This window comes from Lutra lutra, chromosome 2, assembly GCF_902655055.1.
Source record: "Lutra lutra chromosome 2, mLutLut1.2, whole genome shotgun sequence".
NCBI classification, from domain to species: domain Eukaryota; kingdom Metazoa; phylum Chordata; class Mammalia; order Carnivora; family Mustelidae; genus Lutra; species Lutra lutra.
In genome coordinates, this window is record NC_062279.1 from 80,530,759 (window position 1) to 80,548,378 (window position 17,620).

General features: G+C 38.7%; 1 protein-coding gene across 1 annotated transcript in view; it reads right to left on the reverse strand.

Moving 5' to 3' along the window:
- Positions 1-12,869, reverse strand: part of RXFP1 (relaxin family peptide receptor 1) — a 101,189-nt gene extending 88,320 nt beyond the window's left edge. The window contains exon 1 of the mRNA XM_047717805.1: positions 12,633-12,869. Coding sequence (XP_047573761.1) covers positions 12,633-12,681 — 49 coding nt within the window. The 5' untranslated portion in view covers positions 12,682-12,869. The remainder of the gene's footprint in view (positions 1-12,632) is intronic.
- Positions 12,870-17,620: the final 4,751 nt, after the last annotated feature.

Sequence of the window (17,620 nt, forward strand, 5' to 3'; positions counted from 1 at the left end):
AAGCTAAAACAAGGGCTGACTCAGCCCCGAATCTCTCTGGGCTTCTGACAGGTGAAGGCCATTTGAGGGTTTCCTATGCTCTCCGGAGAAGGTTGGCTATGAGCAGACAGTCGATGGAGAGAGGCGTTATTGCCAGGAGAGAGAAGCATGTGGATTATCCGGCCCTGCCAGCTGGAGAATAAGGAAGTGTTTGAACATTTTGGCGAGTGCTGGTGCCAACACCTGACAGAGGAGCCAAACCTCACATGGAGCTGGCAAAGTTGCTGCAGATGTTCATCCTTCCACCTGCCCTCCACTTCCATGTTTCAGAAGCTTCCTCTGAACCCACCTGGTACTGGGCAGAGGGGGAAATTCGTGGGTGGACTGGGTAACAATTCTTAAGGGATTAAGATTGTACTTAAAAGATAAAGTTGCCAATTCTTAAACGAAGCTGCTTTGAATTAGCAAATTTAAATGTCTATCTTTTTTTTTTTTTTTTTTTTTTGTGAGAGTCATGAGCTCTGAGTTTCGTCACGGAAACAAAATTTCAACTTTGCACATCTGAGATTTGTGCCTTAAAAATGAAAATTTGTATATTATACCCCCATCTGGTTTTGATATACTTAATATTAATGGCGGGGCAAAGCTATTACTCTGTGTGTTTGTGTGTGTGTCTATATGTGTGTAATAGTTTACACCTTCTCCTGAATCCTTAAATTTCATGACCAATAATGTTGGCGTTGCCTTTTAACCTTCTTCTCTGAACTCTTCCCCTACCCTCTACTTCCTGAGGGCGAAAAAAAGCCCCCAATACTAAGAGATGAATTTTCCTGAAAAAAGTGGTCAGAATAGAAAATGAATTTTGTGTGCAAAGAGACCGTGTGGCAGAGGAGCGTGTTGTATCAGGAGTGAGGGCTGAGTGATGGGGGAAAGGAGGCAGGAGGGGTCTACATGGTCTTGCATCAAAGAGAGAAATCTGGAGGAAGAGAAATCTAGAGAAGAGATTACATTCTACTTCAATAAGACTTGTGTAGACCATACACAGTGGATGATTCTTTAAATCTTTTCAGAGGCATGAGTAAAAGTGAATGCCCTTGTTCTATATGAGCTTCATTAAATGTGAACCCATTCCGAGACTGGATCACATATAACAGCTTTATAAAGGTTACACTAACACCATCACCAACACATCCTGCCTCAGCTTGTTCCTTCTGCTGCCTCTCCTTCATGGACTGCTGGGAGATTTCACTGAATTCTCTTCTCTCTCAACACTTACTCTTGGTCTGCAAACACCCCTTATTTTTATTCCATGCGACGTAGCATCATTCTTCCTTGGACTCCTTCATGACACACTGCTCTGTTAAGTTCCATTTTTCTTGATCAGTACCACATTCATTCCTTAGTTATCTATTCAGGTATTCATTAGAGCTGTACCAAAGGCAAAATGTCAAGGGAATTTATCATGACAAAATGTTTGGTCTTGACCTATCTCTTCACATCTTTAAGTTAATAATTCTAGCCTGTGCCTATTCAGATCTATCTTATAAGACAGACATTAAAGTTGTCATAGATTGTGAACTCCTAGAGGGAAGGGAATAAGTCTATTTAATTTCTTTGTGCAGCTCCTCCCAGGTGATGACTATAATGGATCATGAGAATAATATTGAACCTGCTATATATTACCAACATAGAAACTTTGAAGGAGATGCCAAGAGCCAGCAGCACTACAAAAAGATTTGTATAGATTTTTTTCCCATTAAAATGGATTTGATGGACAAATGATTTGCTATATTATTTCAGGTCAACTCTGGGGATGAATGTCCGTTGCTGAGAAAAGTTATTGAATTTCAACAAACAAAAACAATCCTTCTTTCCAGGGAGCTTTCAAGATCAAGGGCGAGGGTTACAGGCAGAAGGGGAGAAATAAAAATCTAAATTTAACTTAGCTAAACTAGTCACCTCTCTTGATTTTAACACAAAGAGGGAGGTTAAGTGGAGGTTAAGAGAATCTAACAGAAAGCATGAATGATGACGTCTTCTTGTCTAAGCTGGAAATGGGTGAGAAAGGAGAAACATTTTTAAACCATGAAGCAGTTTTGCAGTTTCCAACAAATCAGCCACAACTAGGAAAGTAAAAATGGCATATCTTGAAAGAATAAATATTTCTAGCCTGCTCTGGGAAAAAACCTATTAAAATATCAGAAGGCCGAGGGTGAGTTGGAGGAGAGAAGAGGCTGGAAAGGAAAGACAAGGACCAGAGGTTCTCTGGGTGTATGTCATGGCAGCACCAATTGTGCTCTCAGAAGCTGGTGCCTGATGCACCTGAGAATGTAATCAGTTATTTTCATTAATTTATACCTGCATCATGAAACCTGGATACAGGCTTTCAAAACAGCTTTGTGCGGTAGCTTATGGGATGTCTCTCAGGAGATCCAGGCATGTACATTTATAAATTTTGTTCAAAATTTGTCACTTTGTGTCCAACAGCACGTTTTGCTAACATTTCATTTCAAATCTATGAAGTAAGATTTATTTGTTTGAATGGCAACACCTAGAGGAACCTGCAGGGTGATAGCTCCCTTACGCTGTGATGATTAGATGTTGGAACCGCCTTACCGAATGCGGCAAATATTAGCCATAAAGTCCCTGAGAGCAGGTAATGCAAAATGGGGGCATATGTTACCTGCAGAAAGTGTGTTTAATAGGAAACTATCCTCTATGAACCTCCTAACTCATGAGGAAAGGATCTCAAGGATTAGAGGTAGGCAGAAATAAGAATTCTGGTTGCAAGATTGGGGACCGAGAGGCTGGAGTTTCTCTTCGTGTGTGTTACGTCAAGAGGTGTGGTGTGGCTGAGGAATAGAGACGAAAAAGGAGAAATCAGGTGGTGGTGAGGGGGGAAGAGGAAGTGGTAGATTAGAATAGGAAAGCAATATCTGGGCGTCTTGGAGGCCAGGCAAGGAAATGCTGCTGATTCCAGTTGGCACTAAGCAGACAGTAGGTGAAAGAGATGAAAAGGAGGAGAAAGTCAACACACGGGAGGATCAAAGCCTGAGGGAGGCAGCCTATTAAATGGCCAGGGAGACGCATTCAATTTTCACACACCCACTTCATCTCAATGCAAAGACCATCTCACCCCACAGGCTAAAGAGGAAATCAGACTGGCATGGTAGCAGGTAGCTTACTACCAGTGTGAGACTTATTTGCTACCAAATCATAAATTGCTAATGCCTTTGGGTGGCTTCGCTCAACAGCGAAGATGCCTCACATTGCTTCTCTAAGTGTCCTTTCAATCTCTGTGAAGTTGGAAAACATGTTATTCCATCTCAGGAAATTGTGTGTGCTGAGGTGGGGTGAGCGATGGAAAAAGCAATTTAGGGTGACTCTATTCAACATGAACACTGTCTTGACTGTATCTGCCCTCTCTGGTACCTCAGCACAGGCAGAAAGATAGAAGTCAGAAGTCACAGTATTCTTTTTTGTGGGGGGAGAGGAGATGGGAGAGGTTAAGTTTATAGGTCTTATAAGTATTTGATGTCCAAGTTATTTGGGTGTATCTAGAGAAAAGAAAGCATCTGTCTGGAAACTAGAAATGTCTGGAAGATACTAATAGTTTATAAATTACTCCTGAGGAGTTGACAAAGTTTCTCCCACCACAGCTTCAGTGGACACCTGCATAGCAATCCTCTGATTCCCTCATCTTAGAGGGATGGCTCCAAGGGTCAGATTCAGTATCTACAGGGCATACAATGGAAAGGGCTATATCTTTTTTCTTTTTTCTTAAGATTTTATTTATTTATTTGACAGATAGAGATCACAAGTAGGCAGAGAGGTAGGCAGAGAGAGGGTGAAACAGGCTTCCTGCTGAGCAGAGAGTCTGATGCGGGACTCGATCCCAGGACCCGGAGACCATGACCTGAGCTGAAGGCAGAGGCTTAATCCACTGAGCACCCAGGTGCCCTGGGCTGTATCTTTGAAGACAATTTAGTTGTGGGGTGCTAGGTGACTCAGTCGGTTAAACGTCTGACTCATGGTTTCAGGTCATGATCTCAGGTTGGAGATCAAACCCTGAGTTGGGATCCACTCTCAGTGGGGAGTCTGCTTCTCTTCCTCTCCCTCTGCCCTTCCCCATGCTTCTGCTTTCTCACTCTCTCCAAAATAAGTAAATAAATCTTTAAAAACAATTTAGTTGTCTGAGGAAGAACATGGGAGCATGGACTGGAGAGGGAACACAGATAATGAAAGTGTCCGCTGGATCTTAATCTACTCCGAGATTGATAAAAGCCGCTGTCATTGAAGTTCCTTAGGGTCTGACTGCAGGCATGGACTTGGAGAGATGTGATCAGACCCTTCTCTCCCTGTCCATTCTCTACCTGGCTGTGAGAATGATTTAAGAGGTTTATCTCTAGGCAGGTAAGTGAATAATGATTATACTAAGCTCAGTGTATTGGCAAAGTCTTAATCTTGGAGGCCAGGATTTTGGTGGATAAGTAATTTATTTTAATAACCTCAGCATAGTTTCTCTCTACTTTAAGGTGATGTTCTATGCCTCTCATATTCCTGCCCTTCTTGTCCTACATATGAAATTTGGAGGCCCATTTTTTTAAAATTTACTTTTTATTTTTAAATTTGTTTTTCATTTCATTTCTTTTCATGTTTATGAAATTCATTGTTTATGCACCACACCCAGTGCTCCATGCAATATATGCCCTCCTTAATACCCACCACCAGGTTCACCCAACCCCCCACCCCACTCATCTCCAAAACCCTCAGTTTATTTCTCAGAGTCCACAGTCTCTCATGGTTTGTCTCCCCCTCTGATTTCCCCCATCTCACTTTTACTCTCCATCTCCCCATGTCCTCCATGTTATTCCTTATGCTCCACAAGTAAGTGAAACCATATGGTAAGAGTGAGTAAAGAATAATACACCGGGCAACAAAAGGGAACACAGCTATATGACCTCAGTGTCTTTTTATGTAAAGAATGAGTACTTGCGGGGGAACCTGGGTGGCTCAGTGGGTTAAGCCTCTGCCTTCCGCTCAGGTTATGATCTCAGGGTCCTGGGATTGAGCCCTGCATCAGGCTCTCTGCTTAGTGGGGAGCCTGCTTCCCTCCCTCTCTCTGCCTGCCTCTCTGCCTATTATGATCTCCGTGTGTCAGATAAAGTCTTTAAAAAAAAATGAGAACTTGCTACTCTAGAAACTTTGACTTTCTATTGAACTCGAAAGCCTAATTTTATGAAACGTCAATTAAAGAAGTATTTGAGAGACATAAGATGAAACTAACTAGAAAACGATTCACTGGAGACTCAGATGCTGGAAACAGAAAAGATATTTTTCTCTAAGTATATTAATTAGGAGAAATGATGGTTAAGGGACAGCAACATAATTAGATGTTTTAATGAATTAGCTCATGCAATTGTACAACCTCTCAGTTCAAATGCATATTCAGTTCTCCAATAAAAACAAAATAAATATTTTAACTCTTAGCTGCCTTTTAAAAAGGGTGAATCTTACCGCGAAAGAACTTATAAGATTATCTGCTGTCCTTTTTTGTAGCTGATAATATGGGTGGCGTTTGGTTCAACTGAGGGCCTTGACTAGAGATGGACCTGGAGTTCAGTTTGGAGACAGGAGCTGAGGCCAGAGAACTGTGTTGTTCTCCACTATGGAAGGAGAACTTGAGTTCCAGGGACAATATTGAGGGGAAATTGAGGAGGAATGATGGAGACAGAGAGTGGAGAGAGGAGCCGGGACAATTGCCAGAGGCAAGGACTCCACATGTTGTACAGCAGCAGGTGCAAAATCCCCAAGAGTCCTCACAAAGACTAATTCTCAGAGGGTTTTTTTTTTTTTTTTGAGAGTACTGATTACTTAAAAAAAGATATATTTATTATTATAGAAGATTTAAGAAATAAGGTGACTCTAGTTAATTTAGGTAATACTGAAATAATTATAAAATGAATCAACTTAGCAAAAAAAAAATCAAACAGCCAAATTATTATAAAATACAACTGTTTCTTTCTTCTTTTGAGAGAATGTGTGCATCGGGGAGGGGAGTCTTGGGGAGGTGGAAAAAAGAGCAGGAGAGAGAATCTTAAATAAGCAGGCTGAACGACCAGCATGGAGCCCCACATGAGGCTTGATCTCACAACCCTGAGATCATGACCTGAGCTGAAATCAAGAGTCAGATGCTTAACTCAATGAGCCAGCCAGGTGCCCCCTGGAAAATACCAATTTCTAACACGAGTAACAGGAGATCTCACTTGATACTATTTTTTTTTTCTTCTTAGCTTGGCTTTTGGCATTACTGTGATAGACAATAAAAGCCAAATTTAAAATATCAATGACTTGTTGATTCCTGTTTATCTCCAAAGAAGGAAAAAGCTTTTGGTTGTTCTGATCAGAATAATGGGTGAAAATATAAAATTGAAGAGGATAAGAAAGTACCTGATCCCCTACATGCAGGACAAGAAATAGAGTTGCTGGAGTTGTGGGGATAAGGAGGGGAGAATATATCCAGGAGGACGGAGAGGTAGGCTAACTTAGGAATTGAGTAAATATTTATTGGTACTTTTTTTTTTTTAAGATTTTATTTATCTATTTGACAGACAGAGATCACAAGTAGGCAGAGAGTCAGGCAGAGAGAGAGGAGGAAGCAGGCTTCCTGCTGAGCAGAGAGCCCGATGCGGGGCTCCATCCTGGGGCTAGATCCCAGGACCCTGAGATCATGACCTGAGCCGAAGGCAGAGTATTTAACCCACTGAGCCACCCAGGCGCCCCTTTATTGGTACTTTTATGTGTATAGTTCTGTGTCTAGTTCTGAAAATAAAAGTGCCTTCTAAGCAAAATCCTGGGGTCAATACAGGTTGAATTTAATTTTCTATACATTCAAATTACTTACATATGTATCCTAGTTCTTCTGTTGGTGTACGCTGGCAGATAATCTGTAGAGCAGATGGAACCAGCTCATAGAAGGAGACACATATATACCAGGCATGTGTTTCTTGAGCTTCCCTGGGATGGGGAGGACCTTACCCCAGGTTGTGCAAACTTTGTGTTTTTATCTTTTTAAAAAAATTTTTAATTAAAAAAATATTTTATTTATTTATTTGACAGAGAGAGAGAGAGATCACAAGTAGGCAGAGAGGCAGGCGGGTGGGGGGGGGAAGCAGGCTCCCTGCCGAGCAGAGAGCCCCATGTGGGGCTCGATTCCAGGACCCTGAGATCATGACCTGAGCCGAAGGCAGAGGCTTAACCCATTGAGCCACCCAGGCACCCCAAAAAATTTTTAATTTTTTATTAACATATAATGTATTATTAGCCCCAGGGATACAGGTCTGTGAATCGCCAGGTTAACACACTTCCCAGCACTCACCATAGCACATACCCTCCCCAATAGATCAATCTTTTAAGGACTATTTTAATTCTAAGATATCATAGTATTAGAAAATATTAGAACCGAATCATGTTTTACTAACACAGGCTTTTCAAGGAGATAGGCTTGGAATGAAATCTCTTTTGCAACAATTACTAGGGAATGATCCCAGACGTGCTACTCAGAATTTCTCATTTTCTGCTTCCTCTTTTGCAAAATGAGAATATCTCTTTGGGCTTTTATGGGCATAAAATCAGATAATGTTTATAAAGCACTTAGTACATAGTTCATGGTCCATGGAAAGCTCTCATTAAATGGTAAATATAACAACTACAATTATAACCACAATCATAGTGCTTGAAATCAAAATGGTATAAATGTTTATAATTTTTCAGACAAAACAGAAAAGTAAAAAAAGGCAACCTAAGTAGATCACCCAATTCCAAGTACATTTCAGTTTAACAAGTTTGTCCTAAAGTGTGAAATTATGTTCGGAAAACTATTTGTTCACAAATGCAGTACTTTGTTTCCCTTTATGCAGATGATGATGATGTATTTGCACAGACTTATTAATTTTCTATTTAAAATTTAAAAATATGATTCCAAACTCAAAGAAAGAACAATACAAAAGTATTAGTAACCTTCAAAAATATTGAGTGGAATAATAGATAATTCTGTAATCTGCATATTGGAGAGTTTATTCTCTCATCTTTTAGAGGTGGGTAAATAGGTCAGTATTCTCTTTTTTTCATATCCTGATGGTCTGTTCTGGGGAAACCTCTTCCTTTCTCCTTCTTAATGGTTAGAGAAAAATTGCTAGAAGATATACCTGTTGTAAGACCTAAGAAGAAGCCCAGATGGTCTTGTGAATATCCATTTGGAATCTAAAAGTGAGGACTTTCCCAGCTGGATCAGTTCTTGGCAAACACTGCAGTGGATCAAGTTTATGTTTGGGCTTCTTCTGTTTCCTATTTCCTCACTGGTTCCCTGTCTCTCTGAAGTATTAAGTAAAATGATTGTTTTTGTTTAATGATACTATTTAGGTAATAAGTAAAGCATTTGCTGATAAGGATTTCAGATACAATTCTTCTTGGGGATTGTTTTTTAACTCTTAATTTTGAAATATTATAGACTCCCAAGAAGTTGCAAAAATAGCACACAGAGGTCCTATGTACTCTTTATCCAACTTCCCCTAATGGTAAAATATTATATAACCACAGTACATTATCAAAACTAATAAATCAACACTGGCACAATATAGCTAACTAGACTACAGACAGAGGAATTTTTGGAGAATTAGAAAGTCTCAAGGGTGAAAGAAAACCTTTTCTAAATCTTAATGTTGCCCCAAACTGTGTACACCTAGGTTTTTGCCCTTGTCTCACTGGTAATCCTAGATTAACTTTCTGTCTTCTCCATTCTCCCTTTCAGAGCAGGGATCATGCTGTAGTCACCCTTAAGTCTCATGCTTATTAAGGTAACTGGCATTCAATAAGTATTTTTGGTTGAAAAGATAACTAATAATTGCTATTGTCTTTACACACACGATCTCTCAGAGTGTTCATGGTCTAGTGGAAAAAGTATAGGCTTTAAAAGCATTCAAATCTCAAGTCTTGTTATTTAAGAGCCTGAACCTTGTGACAAGGTACTGAACGTCCTTGGGTCTTGCCTTCGTTGTGTGTTTCATTCTACATAATAGAGTTGTTCTAAGGATTCATGGAGGTAATTTATGTATTAAAAAAGCAAACATAAGGGCTCTGGGGTGTGGGTAGGGTGAGAAATTTTATTGCAATTTTACAAACTAAGGCTCGCGAAGGTAAGTCATTGCTGCAAATCTTAGGACCAATACGCGGGGGTGCTCCAAAGCACCCTGAGCAAGCAGTCTTCTAGGAGATCCCATAGCCTTTCTCAGGCAGTAGGAGAGTGGATTAAAAAACAAACAAACAAACACAAACAAACAATAACCAACATACGGTAGTTATAGAGATTTAAGATTTGTCCCTACATAGTTGTTGACTTCTTTTGCTTTGGGCATAGATAATCCTCTTGGTGGAGCTGAATGGTGAGATAAAGTAGGAAGTGAATTATGGGTGTTGGTTGTTAATTGGAGGTTCCTGCCAAATGCCCTTCTACCCTCCCCACTCCTTTAACACCCTATAGCCAGGAATCCTGCTTGCCAAACTCTGCATCAGATGTTTGTACCTTTATCTTTTGCAGATGGTGTGGAAGGATGAGAAATTGGACTCTTTAAGTACTTACTCACACTACAATGTCAAAAAAAATTTTTTTTAAATCACAAGATAACTTAAATTTTAAAAAGTTGGAAGGTTTTGACATCATCATCATTATCATTTACTTTTTATTTTCTATTCATGAAAGTAATTTTTTTTAACAAAAGAGAATATGTAAACAGGGAACTTTCTTTTACTCAGCTGAATTGGCTAGTAACACATTAGCTAAAGTTGTTTTTCAACCTGCTATGAGCACTTTTTACATATCCTTGAATTCCTCATATTAGAATTCCATTTTCCATATTAGAATGCTTAACTTGGAAGTATTCCTTTAGTTTATTTAACCTATTCATTTCACTGAAATGGAATAGGAAACAGTAAAATGTTATTGATTTACGAGTGTTTTGGCTACAAATATTAAAAACTCTAGTAGCTTAAATGCTTGGATTGTAATGAGAAACATTCAATTTTTAGTGACGGTTTGCAATTTGGATTTTGGTCCTCTACTTAAGAAAATGGGTAATGGGTCTTAAATGTAGGACTGAAACCATGAAACTTCTAGGAGAAAACATAGAAACAAAGCTCTTGGGTATGGATTTTGGTAATGATTTTTTGGGTATGGCACCTGAAGCACAAACAAGACAATAAAAGAGAAACAAGTGGAACTACACCAAACTAACAAGCTTCTGCACAGCAAAGAGAACCATCAACAAAATGAGAAGAAAACATCCAGAATGGGAAAAAGATTTGCAAATTGTATATCTGACCTGGGCTTAATATCCAAAACATAACAAGAACTCACATAGCTCAATAGCAAAAAGCCAAATAACCCAATTAAAAAATGGGCAAAGGACCTGAATAGATATTTCTCCAAAGAAGACATATGTAGGGCCAATAGGTACATGAAAAGATGCTCAACATCACTAGTCCTATGCGAGGAAAATGTGAATCAAAACCACAATGAGATACCACCTCATACCTTTTGGAATGGCTGTCATTAAAAGGACAAGAGATAAGAAAGCTGGCATGGATGTGGAGAAAAGGGAATCCCTGAACGCTGTTGGTGGAATTGCAAACTGGCATAGCCACTATGGAAGTATCCTCAAAAAATTAAGAATAGAACTATTACATGATCCAGCAACTGCGCTTCTGGAAATATATCTAAAGGTAATGAAAACCCTAACTCGTTAATATGATGCACTTGTTAATATGCACCCTGGTATTCATAGCAGCATTATTTACAATAGCCAAGACATGGAAACAACCTACATGTCCATCCATGGTTGAGGGAATAAAGAAGTGGGGGCATATATATAAGCATATATACATATACATATGTGTATGTATATACACAAACACTATGGGATATTATTCATTGATAAAAACAAGAAAATTCTAGTATTTATGACACATGGAGGGATCTTGAAGGCATTATGCTTAGTGAAATAAGGCAGACAGTGAAAGACAAATACTGTATGATCTCACTTATATGTGGAACCTTAAAAAAAAAAAAGGAAAGTCTCAAAATAAATTCATGGAAAAAAAAGATAACACTTGTGGTTACCAGAAATAATGGGGGAGGGGTGGAGGCTGGAAGAAGTGAAGGAAGGTGGTCAAAAGATATAAGCTTCCAGCTACAAGAGAAGTAAGTGCTAAGGATGTCACGTCCAACAAGATGATGACAGCCACCACTTCAGTGTGATTGATGTACAGGACAGGTGTCAAGAGAGTAAATCCTGAGTTCTGATCACAAGGAAACAGTTTGTTCCCCTTTATTCTTTTCTCTTTTCCTTTATATTGTATCTATATAAGAAGACAGATGTTAGCTGAGCCTGTTATATAATCATTTCACGATATATATAAATCAAACCATCATTCTTTTTGACTTAAACTTCTCCAATGATGTATGTCAATCATTTCTAAATAAAACTGGAATGAAAAATGAAATCATAGTTACCAAGATTAGAGGCAGAGAAAGCTAGGAGCTAGAATGCTTCTTCAGGATTCTGAATTGCTGCCTTGGTTTTGAAGCTGTCTCTCCTATATGACCATTAAAGTAAAGCATACTGGAGGTCAAGGGAGGAGAGGAAAAAAGAAAAATCACTTTGATGCAGGACATGGCATCAGAACTGGGAGAGTTCAGAGGGAAATTTACTTGGAGGCATTGTCAATAGACTATCTTAGTGAAAACCGACTTCTGCAAACTTTTAAGAGATCAAGGGATGTAAATATGCATGTAAATTCTAAATTTGTTAAAGCTTAATCCCTCCCAACATCAGAAGGTATTACAGATCCACAGAAAGTTTTCCTTCTTAATATGTTTTGGCTTTCTCATCAGTTATTATCTAGGAAATATAAACATTTTATTTCTACTTACATAATACCATTTAAGTAAGGTTGAATGCAAAATGACTCTCTTGATTTACATTTTTTTTTTCCTGAAAAGTAAACTATAGCACACAAAGAGAGAGCAAGAACCGTCATTATAACAAAAAATGCCCATTTGGGCTCCTGGTCTGTGCTTTTCTCTGCTCTTCTTTCAAGGAAAAGTGAGAGATCTTTTTTTATATAAAAAAGGAGTTTTATGAATGCATTTCTCAGTGAGAAGGCACACCTATGATATCAAATCACAAAGACTGGGGCCATGAAGCATTAAAACTACACATAAACCAGAATAAATGTAGACTTTACCAGATATTTCACATGGGAATCTTACTTGAACACAATCTCTTTAAAGACTACTTCTCTTGAAATAGTATCAAATTATTTATAAAATAATTGTTGCTTAAACAAATTGGTTGTTAGGAAGCATAGGTTTGTATGTCATGTTAATCTTGCTTAATTACTGCCTCTGCCAATATATTCCAGTTTCCAATATAAATACCAGAAATGACTTAAGAATAATTCTGAAGTAAGATTACAGTTTTATCAGAAAAAAACAGTTTTATATTAAAAGCATAAATGTAAGTAATAAACATTTGTAATTGTGATTAGTTCATACAATATTATTAAGGTATATAAAATTAAGTAGTGAGCATACTTACAGTATTTACCCAAAATTAAGATGTAGAAGAAGACAGGACCAGATGTCATTTCCTTCTTTGTGAGCAACTGATTAATAAAAGTGAGTACAATTTGGTCTTGGTTTCTGAGTCGCACACAGCTCACGGTGGTTGTGTGCTATTTCTGTCTGCAATCTTAGCAGCTACAAAGCAGTCCTCCCTCCTTCCTCTCTCATTTCCTCTCCCTCTCTTTCCATTCCCTTTTCTTTTCTTTCTTCCTTTCTGTTTCTCAGAATCTCCCCTCCCACCCTCCTTCTCTAAAAGTCTTAGTATCCTTCTTTACACCCCCCACCACTGCCCCCCTCTGCCCTGCCACAGCAGACACACACACCCCAGCGTGAACACAGACAAAGCTGAGCAGTGAGCAAAAGTTTCAGACAGAGAACATACAAGCTCTTCTTGTTGACTCTAAACATCTTTTTTTCTATGTCCGGCAACAGTCTACAAATGACGGTGTGTGTGAACTGACAAATGTCTGAGCTGATCAAAGTCACACTACTAGAAAGAAACCAGGAGATATATTACAAACGAAAAAAAATTTTTTTTTTCCCTCAGTGACTTGGGACTGAGAAAAGAACAGAAGTACATGGGGCAAAATGCCATTGTGGAATTAACTATAAGGCAAGAATTAAAAAAATGTAGCTATAGCAATCTTTTGTGATCTGAGTTTAGGCACTGGAATGATAGGATATTGTGCAAAGAATAAATACAAAGGAATAAAAAACAAATCTTAAATTTTCTTGAGCTTGTGAGTTTTACTACAAGTGGAGACCACGATAGGTCATTGGTTGTGGAGTAAAGCCTTCCTGGGTTTGAATCATAGTCTGATTCAAATTGTTAGTTGTGTAGTTGCCTGCTCTTGGCTGAGCTTTGGTTTTCTGGGGGAAAATATCTATTCAGCAAGGTAGCAGTGATGTCCAGCCCTGTGCAATCTGAATGTCTGGTTCTAGTACATAATAGGTGATTACTGAATGGCTGCCATTCATATGATGATGACTTTAATCAGCAGAGAAAAAAAAGCTTGCAAATGTAAAAAACATTTCCATGCAATGCTTTCTCTTTTAACCAGGCTATGTAATTCTTATTTTGCAGTGTGTGATAATTTATTTTTAAAACAACTGTACAGCACGTTGCCGGGAGAAATTGTCTTGTGAGGTTAATGCCTCCTAATCACTCTACATGTAGAATCTATTTATTTACATATCTCTATATCATCGACTTCAACATAAGAAGCCTATTTCTACGGGCACCTGGGTGGCTCAGTGGGTTAAAGCCTCTGCTTTCAGCTCAGGTCATGATCTCAGGGTCCTGGGGTCGAGTTCCACGAGCCCCACATCGGGCTCTCTGCTCAGCAGGGAGCCTGCTTCCCCCCCTCTCTCTGCCCGCTTCTCTGCCTACTTGTGATCTCTATCTGTCAAATAAATAAATAAAAAAAATCTTAAAAAAAAAAAGAAAAAAAAAGCCAATTTCTAAATCGTGGCTCAAGGTTTATATTAACACTACTTTTCTTTTTTCCTGTAGAGATAATTAATACCACGAAAGGAAAAAAAAAGGTATTGGACTTTACAAGTCCTTTGTATGTCAGTAGATTTATTTAATGAAGACATTGTTATTTTAGTAGAAATGTTTATGGTTAACTGAATTTGAACACTCATTTAATTCTCATTAACTGTTTATTAAGTGCTTATTCTTTGTAATAATACTTGAAAAGTTTTAAGTGGTTAATGATTATTTATTTTATTTTATTTTATTTTATTTGACAGACAGAGATCATAAGTAGGCAGAGAGGCAGGCAGAGAGAGAGAGAGGAGGGGAAGCAGGTTCCCTGCTGAGCAGAGAGCCCATTGTGGGGCTCGATCCCAGGACCCTGGGATCATGACTGGAGCCACTGGCAGAGGCTTTAACCCACTGAGCTACCCAGGCACCCCTTTTATTTATTTTAGAAATAGTGTGTCCTAAAAGGATTCTGAGGGACATATCAAGGGCAATATCCAAAGGGGGAACCCATAGGCAACTTCTGAACTGTAAAGCTGAGGAACTTGCTTTGAGAATTGTCCAGCATAAAGTTTAGCTCTTGACACTGAGTTTTCAAAGTTATCCTGAGGTTATTTTGTTAGCTTTGAGCATTTTGCCTGAGCTGATTATTGCAGATATATACAATCAGTAGGCCAATTGCCTGGAAGTAGTCTTCAACAAAATATACATGTATTGTATCTTTAATCTCAAATTATCCATGTAAAACTTCAAAATAACTTCTCATTTTACTGAGACTATGTTGCCTTTTACTAAAATAGTTATTTTTCTGAAGGAACAATTTTAGACTTCTTTTTTTTTTTTTTAAAGAATATCACTTCTTTCTTATTTTAAGCCAAGACAGTGAATCTGGAATAAGAATCTCGTATAGGTATATTGATGGAAAACCCAGGAGTGAACATAGAGTGCCTCTACCACACACTAGAGCAGGCAGTATTGGTATTTTGGGCCAGAAAATTCTTCATTGTGAGGTGCTGTCTTTTGCATTGGTAGAATACTTAGCAGCATCCCTGGCCTCTACCCACTAGATGTCAATAGCACTCCCTAGTTGGGACAATTAAAAATGTCACTAAACATAGTTAAATGTCCCCTGGGGGGCAAACTTGCTCCTGGTGGACACCAGTTGCATCGTAGCAAAAGACTTGGCCTGAACAATATTTGAGTATTGATTTTTACTAAATAATGAAAATAGAATTCTTCTCATTCAAAATTTAATGAAAATGTGTTTCCTCATTTTGTTGTTCTGCTGGTTGAGGCCATACATTACAGTGTTTTAAATGCACATAGAGGGTGTATGTTTCTAGCCTTCTCTTCCTGTTTATATTGTTCAATTATAAACGTATACTAGGGGCCTGGTAGACTCTGTGACGTCATTGCCTCTCTTTGGCTGAGTACTTCATGGTTTTCCACATTAGATTTGGTGCTGACTCAGGCAACAGTTAACACCCTTTCTTACCTTGGAATCTCTTCGAAAAATCTTACTTAGGCTCTCTGAATAATAACAAAACTTTCCATTTGAAAATTACTTCTTAGGACAACTTAATGAGTCGAGCCACACAAGCATCATCAATCTGTGTGCACTATATAGATTCAAGTTTCTAATCTGTGGTGTTTCCATTCACTGAAATACACTAGTACATTCTTCAGCATCATATTTTAAAATTAGATCATGACACTTAAGGGCTTTTTGTCTACACGTCTCAGCCTATTTGCTACCATCATTTCCAATCCTGGAAGCAGCCTTTGAATGTTTGATTGCAGACCTGGGAAAGTCTAACTGAAAGAGGTTGGTAAAATCTCAGTCAGAGACTCAGGATGTAGAGCTATTCAGGCAATAGTAAACAACTCATGAATTAAGAATAAGTACAATCCCAGGGCTAAAATGCATACACTCAAATTGTCCATCCTATGGATCCATTCCTAACTGACAGCTGTCAGTCAGGCAACACTCTTGAGATATTCATCATCTCTAAGTCATACCAAGAAAATTTTAGCCATCTCAATTTAGCATTAATTGCACAATTCTGAAATGAAATGACTTCTGGAGAATGATATCAAGCAAAATATGCACTGGGACAGAACCATGAATAGCTATAGGTATTTCAAAAGATATTTTATACAGAATCTAAACCATTTCACCCTAGATGGAAGTGATCAGAAGCTATTATGTCAATTAGCAGATAATCAACCAAGTCCCATTTGGATTCATGTGTTGCCTTTGAGGGATATAATAGGTATGCAACAGACTTGAACAATCCTCTGTAAAGTTGATAATGTGAGGAAGGTGAGGACAGGGTTATCTGTATCTGTCTTTTTATCTGTCTATTGATCATGATCTTATGCAGAATATCAGTTGCTGGCTTTTGTTAGGTGAAAACTATGTACAGAACCTACTACTACTAACCTTGCCTTACTTAGTTCCCCCAAACTATTGTAATCAACGACATTCAAGTTTCAGGCTCATTCTATCTGGAATGAGCCTATGTGGTTCAATACCAACAGTATTAAAGGGAAAACGTCGTCTGTTGATTGAGCCAGTGGATGGGATCTCAAAACTGAAGCTGCTGTTTCATTTACAACAGACTGTGGGCTCCCTGCACCTGCGGTTTCCTGCCTTCTTCCGCACATGCGCATTGAGCTTGCTCAACTGTGATCGCCTTCAGTTGCTTTTGGATCCCAGCTTGAACATCAGCTCCTCTACTGACTGACAGAGAAGCCTTGCCTCTAACCCTGGCTCACTCTAACCCTTGATTTCATGGGGGTCGACCTTGCAGGAGATTTAATGCTTTTAGCCCTAACTTCACAATCCCAGTGTTCTCTCTTGAACACACTATCCTACCGGTCTGCCGCTGATGCCTCTACATGGCCCACCTGAGACCATCTCGTTTATGCGAGGGGCATCTCCGACATGCTAGAAGGAAAAGTAGATTAGAAAAGTAAAGGTGGCTTGTTCCAGTAGTATCAGTAGAAGATGGGCAGGCAGTTCCAGTCCCAATTTTGCCACTGATTACACATGTAACCTCTGATAAGTCACTTAAATGCCTCTGGTCCTCAGTTGTTTCACTTGTGAAATAAATAGTTGATCTTTCATTTATTTGTTTAGTTTTACTTTTTAAAATTTTTAAATAATCTCTGCACCCAAAGCGGGGCTTGAACTCACTACCCCGAGATCAAGAGTCACATGTTCTATTGACAGCCAGTCGGTTACCCCAATAGTTGATCTTTTAGATTAATTATAGCGCTGTCGTTTTATGAAACACAATACTCTGCTTCAAAAAAACTTGTAATTTAGCATGCAATGCATATATATATGATTTACCTAAAATTTAATTTTACCAAATTTCTCAGTGAATGTAAATTGGTACCATTGACCATAAGGTAGTAAAGAAGGTATAAGAGGGCATCAAGGAAGATAGAACTAGGTGGAGTCAACTAGG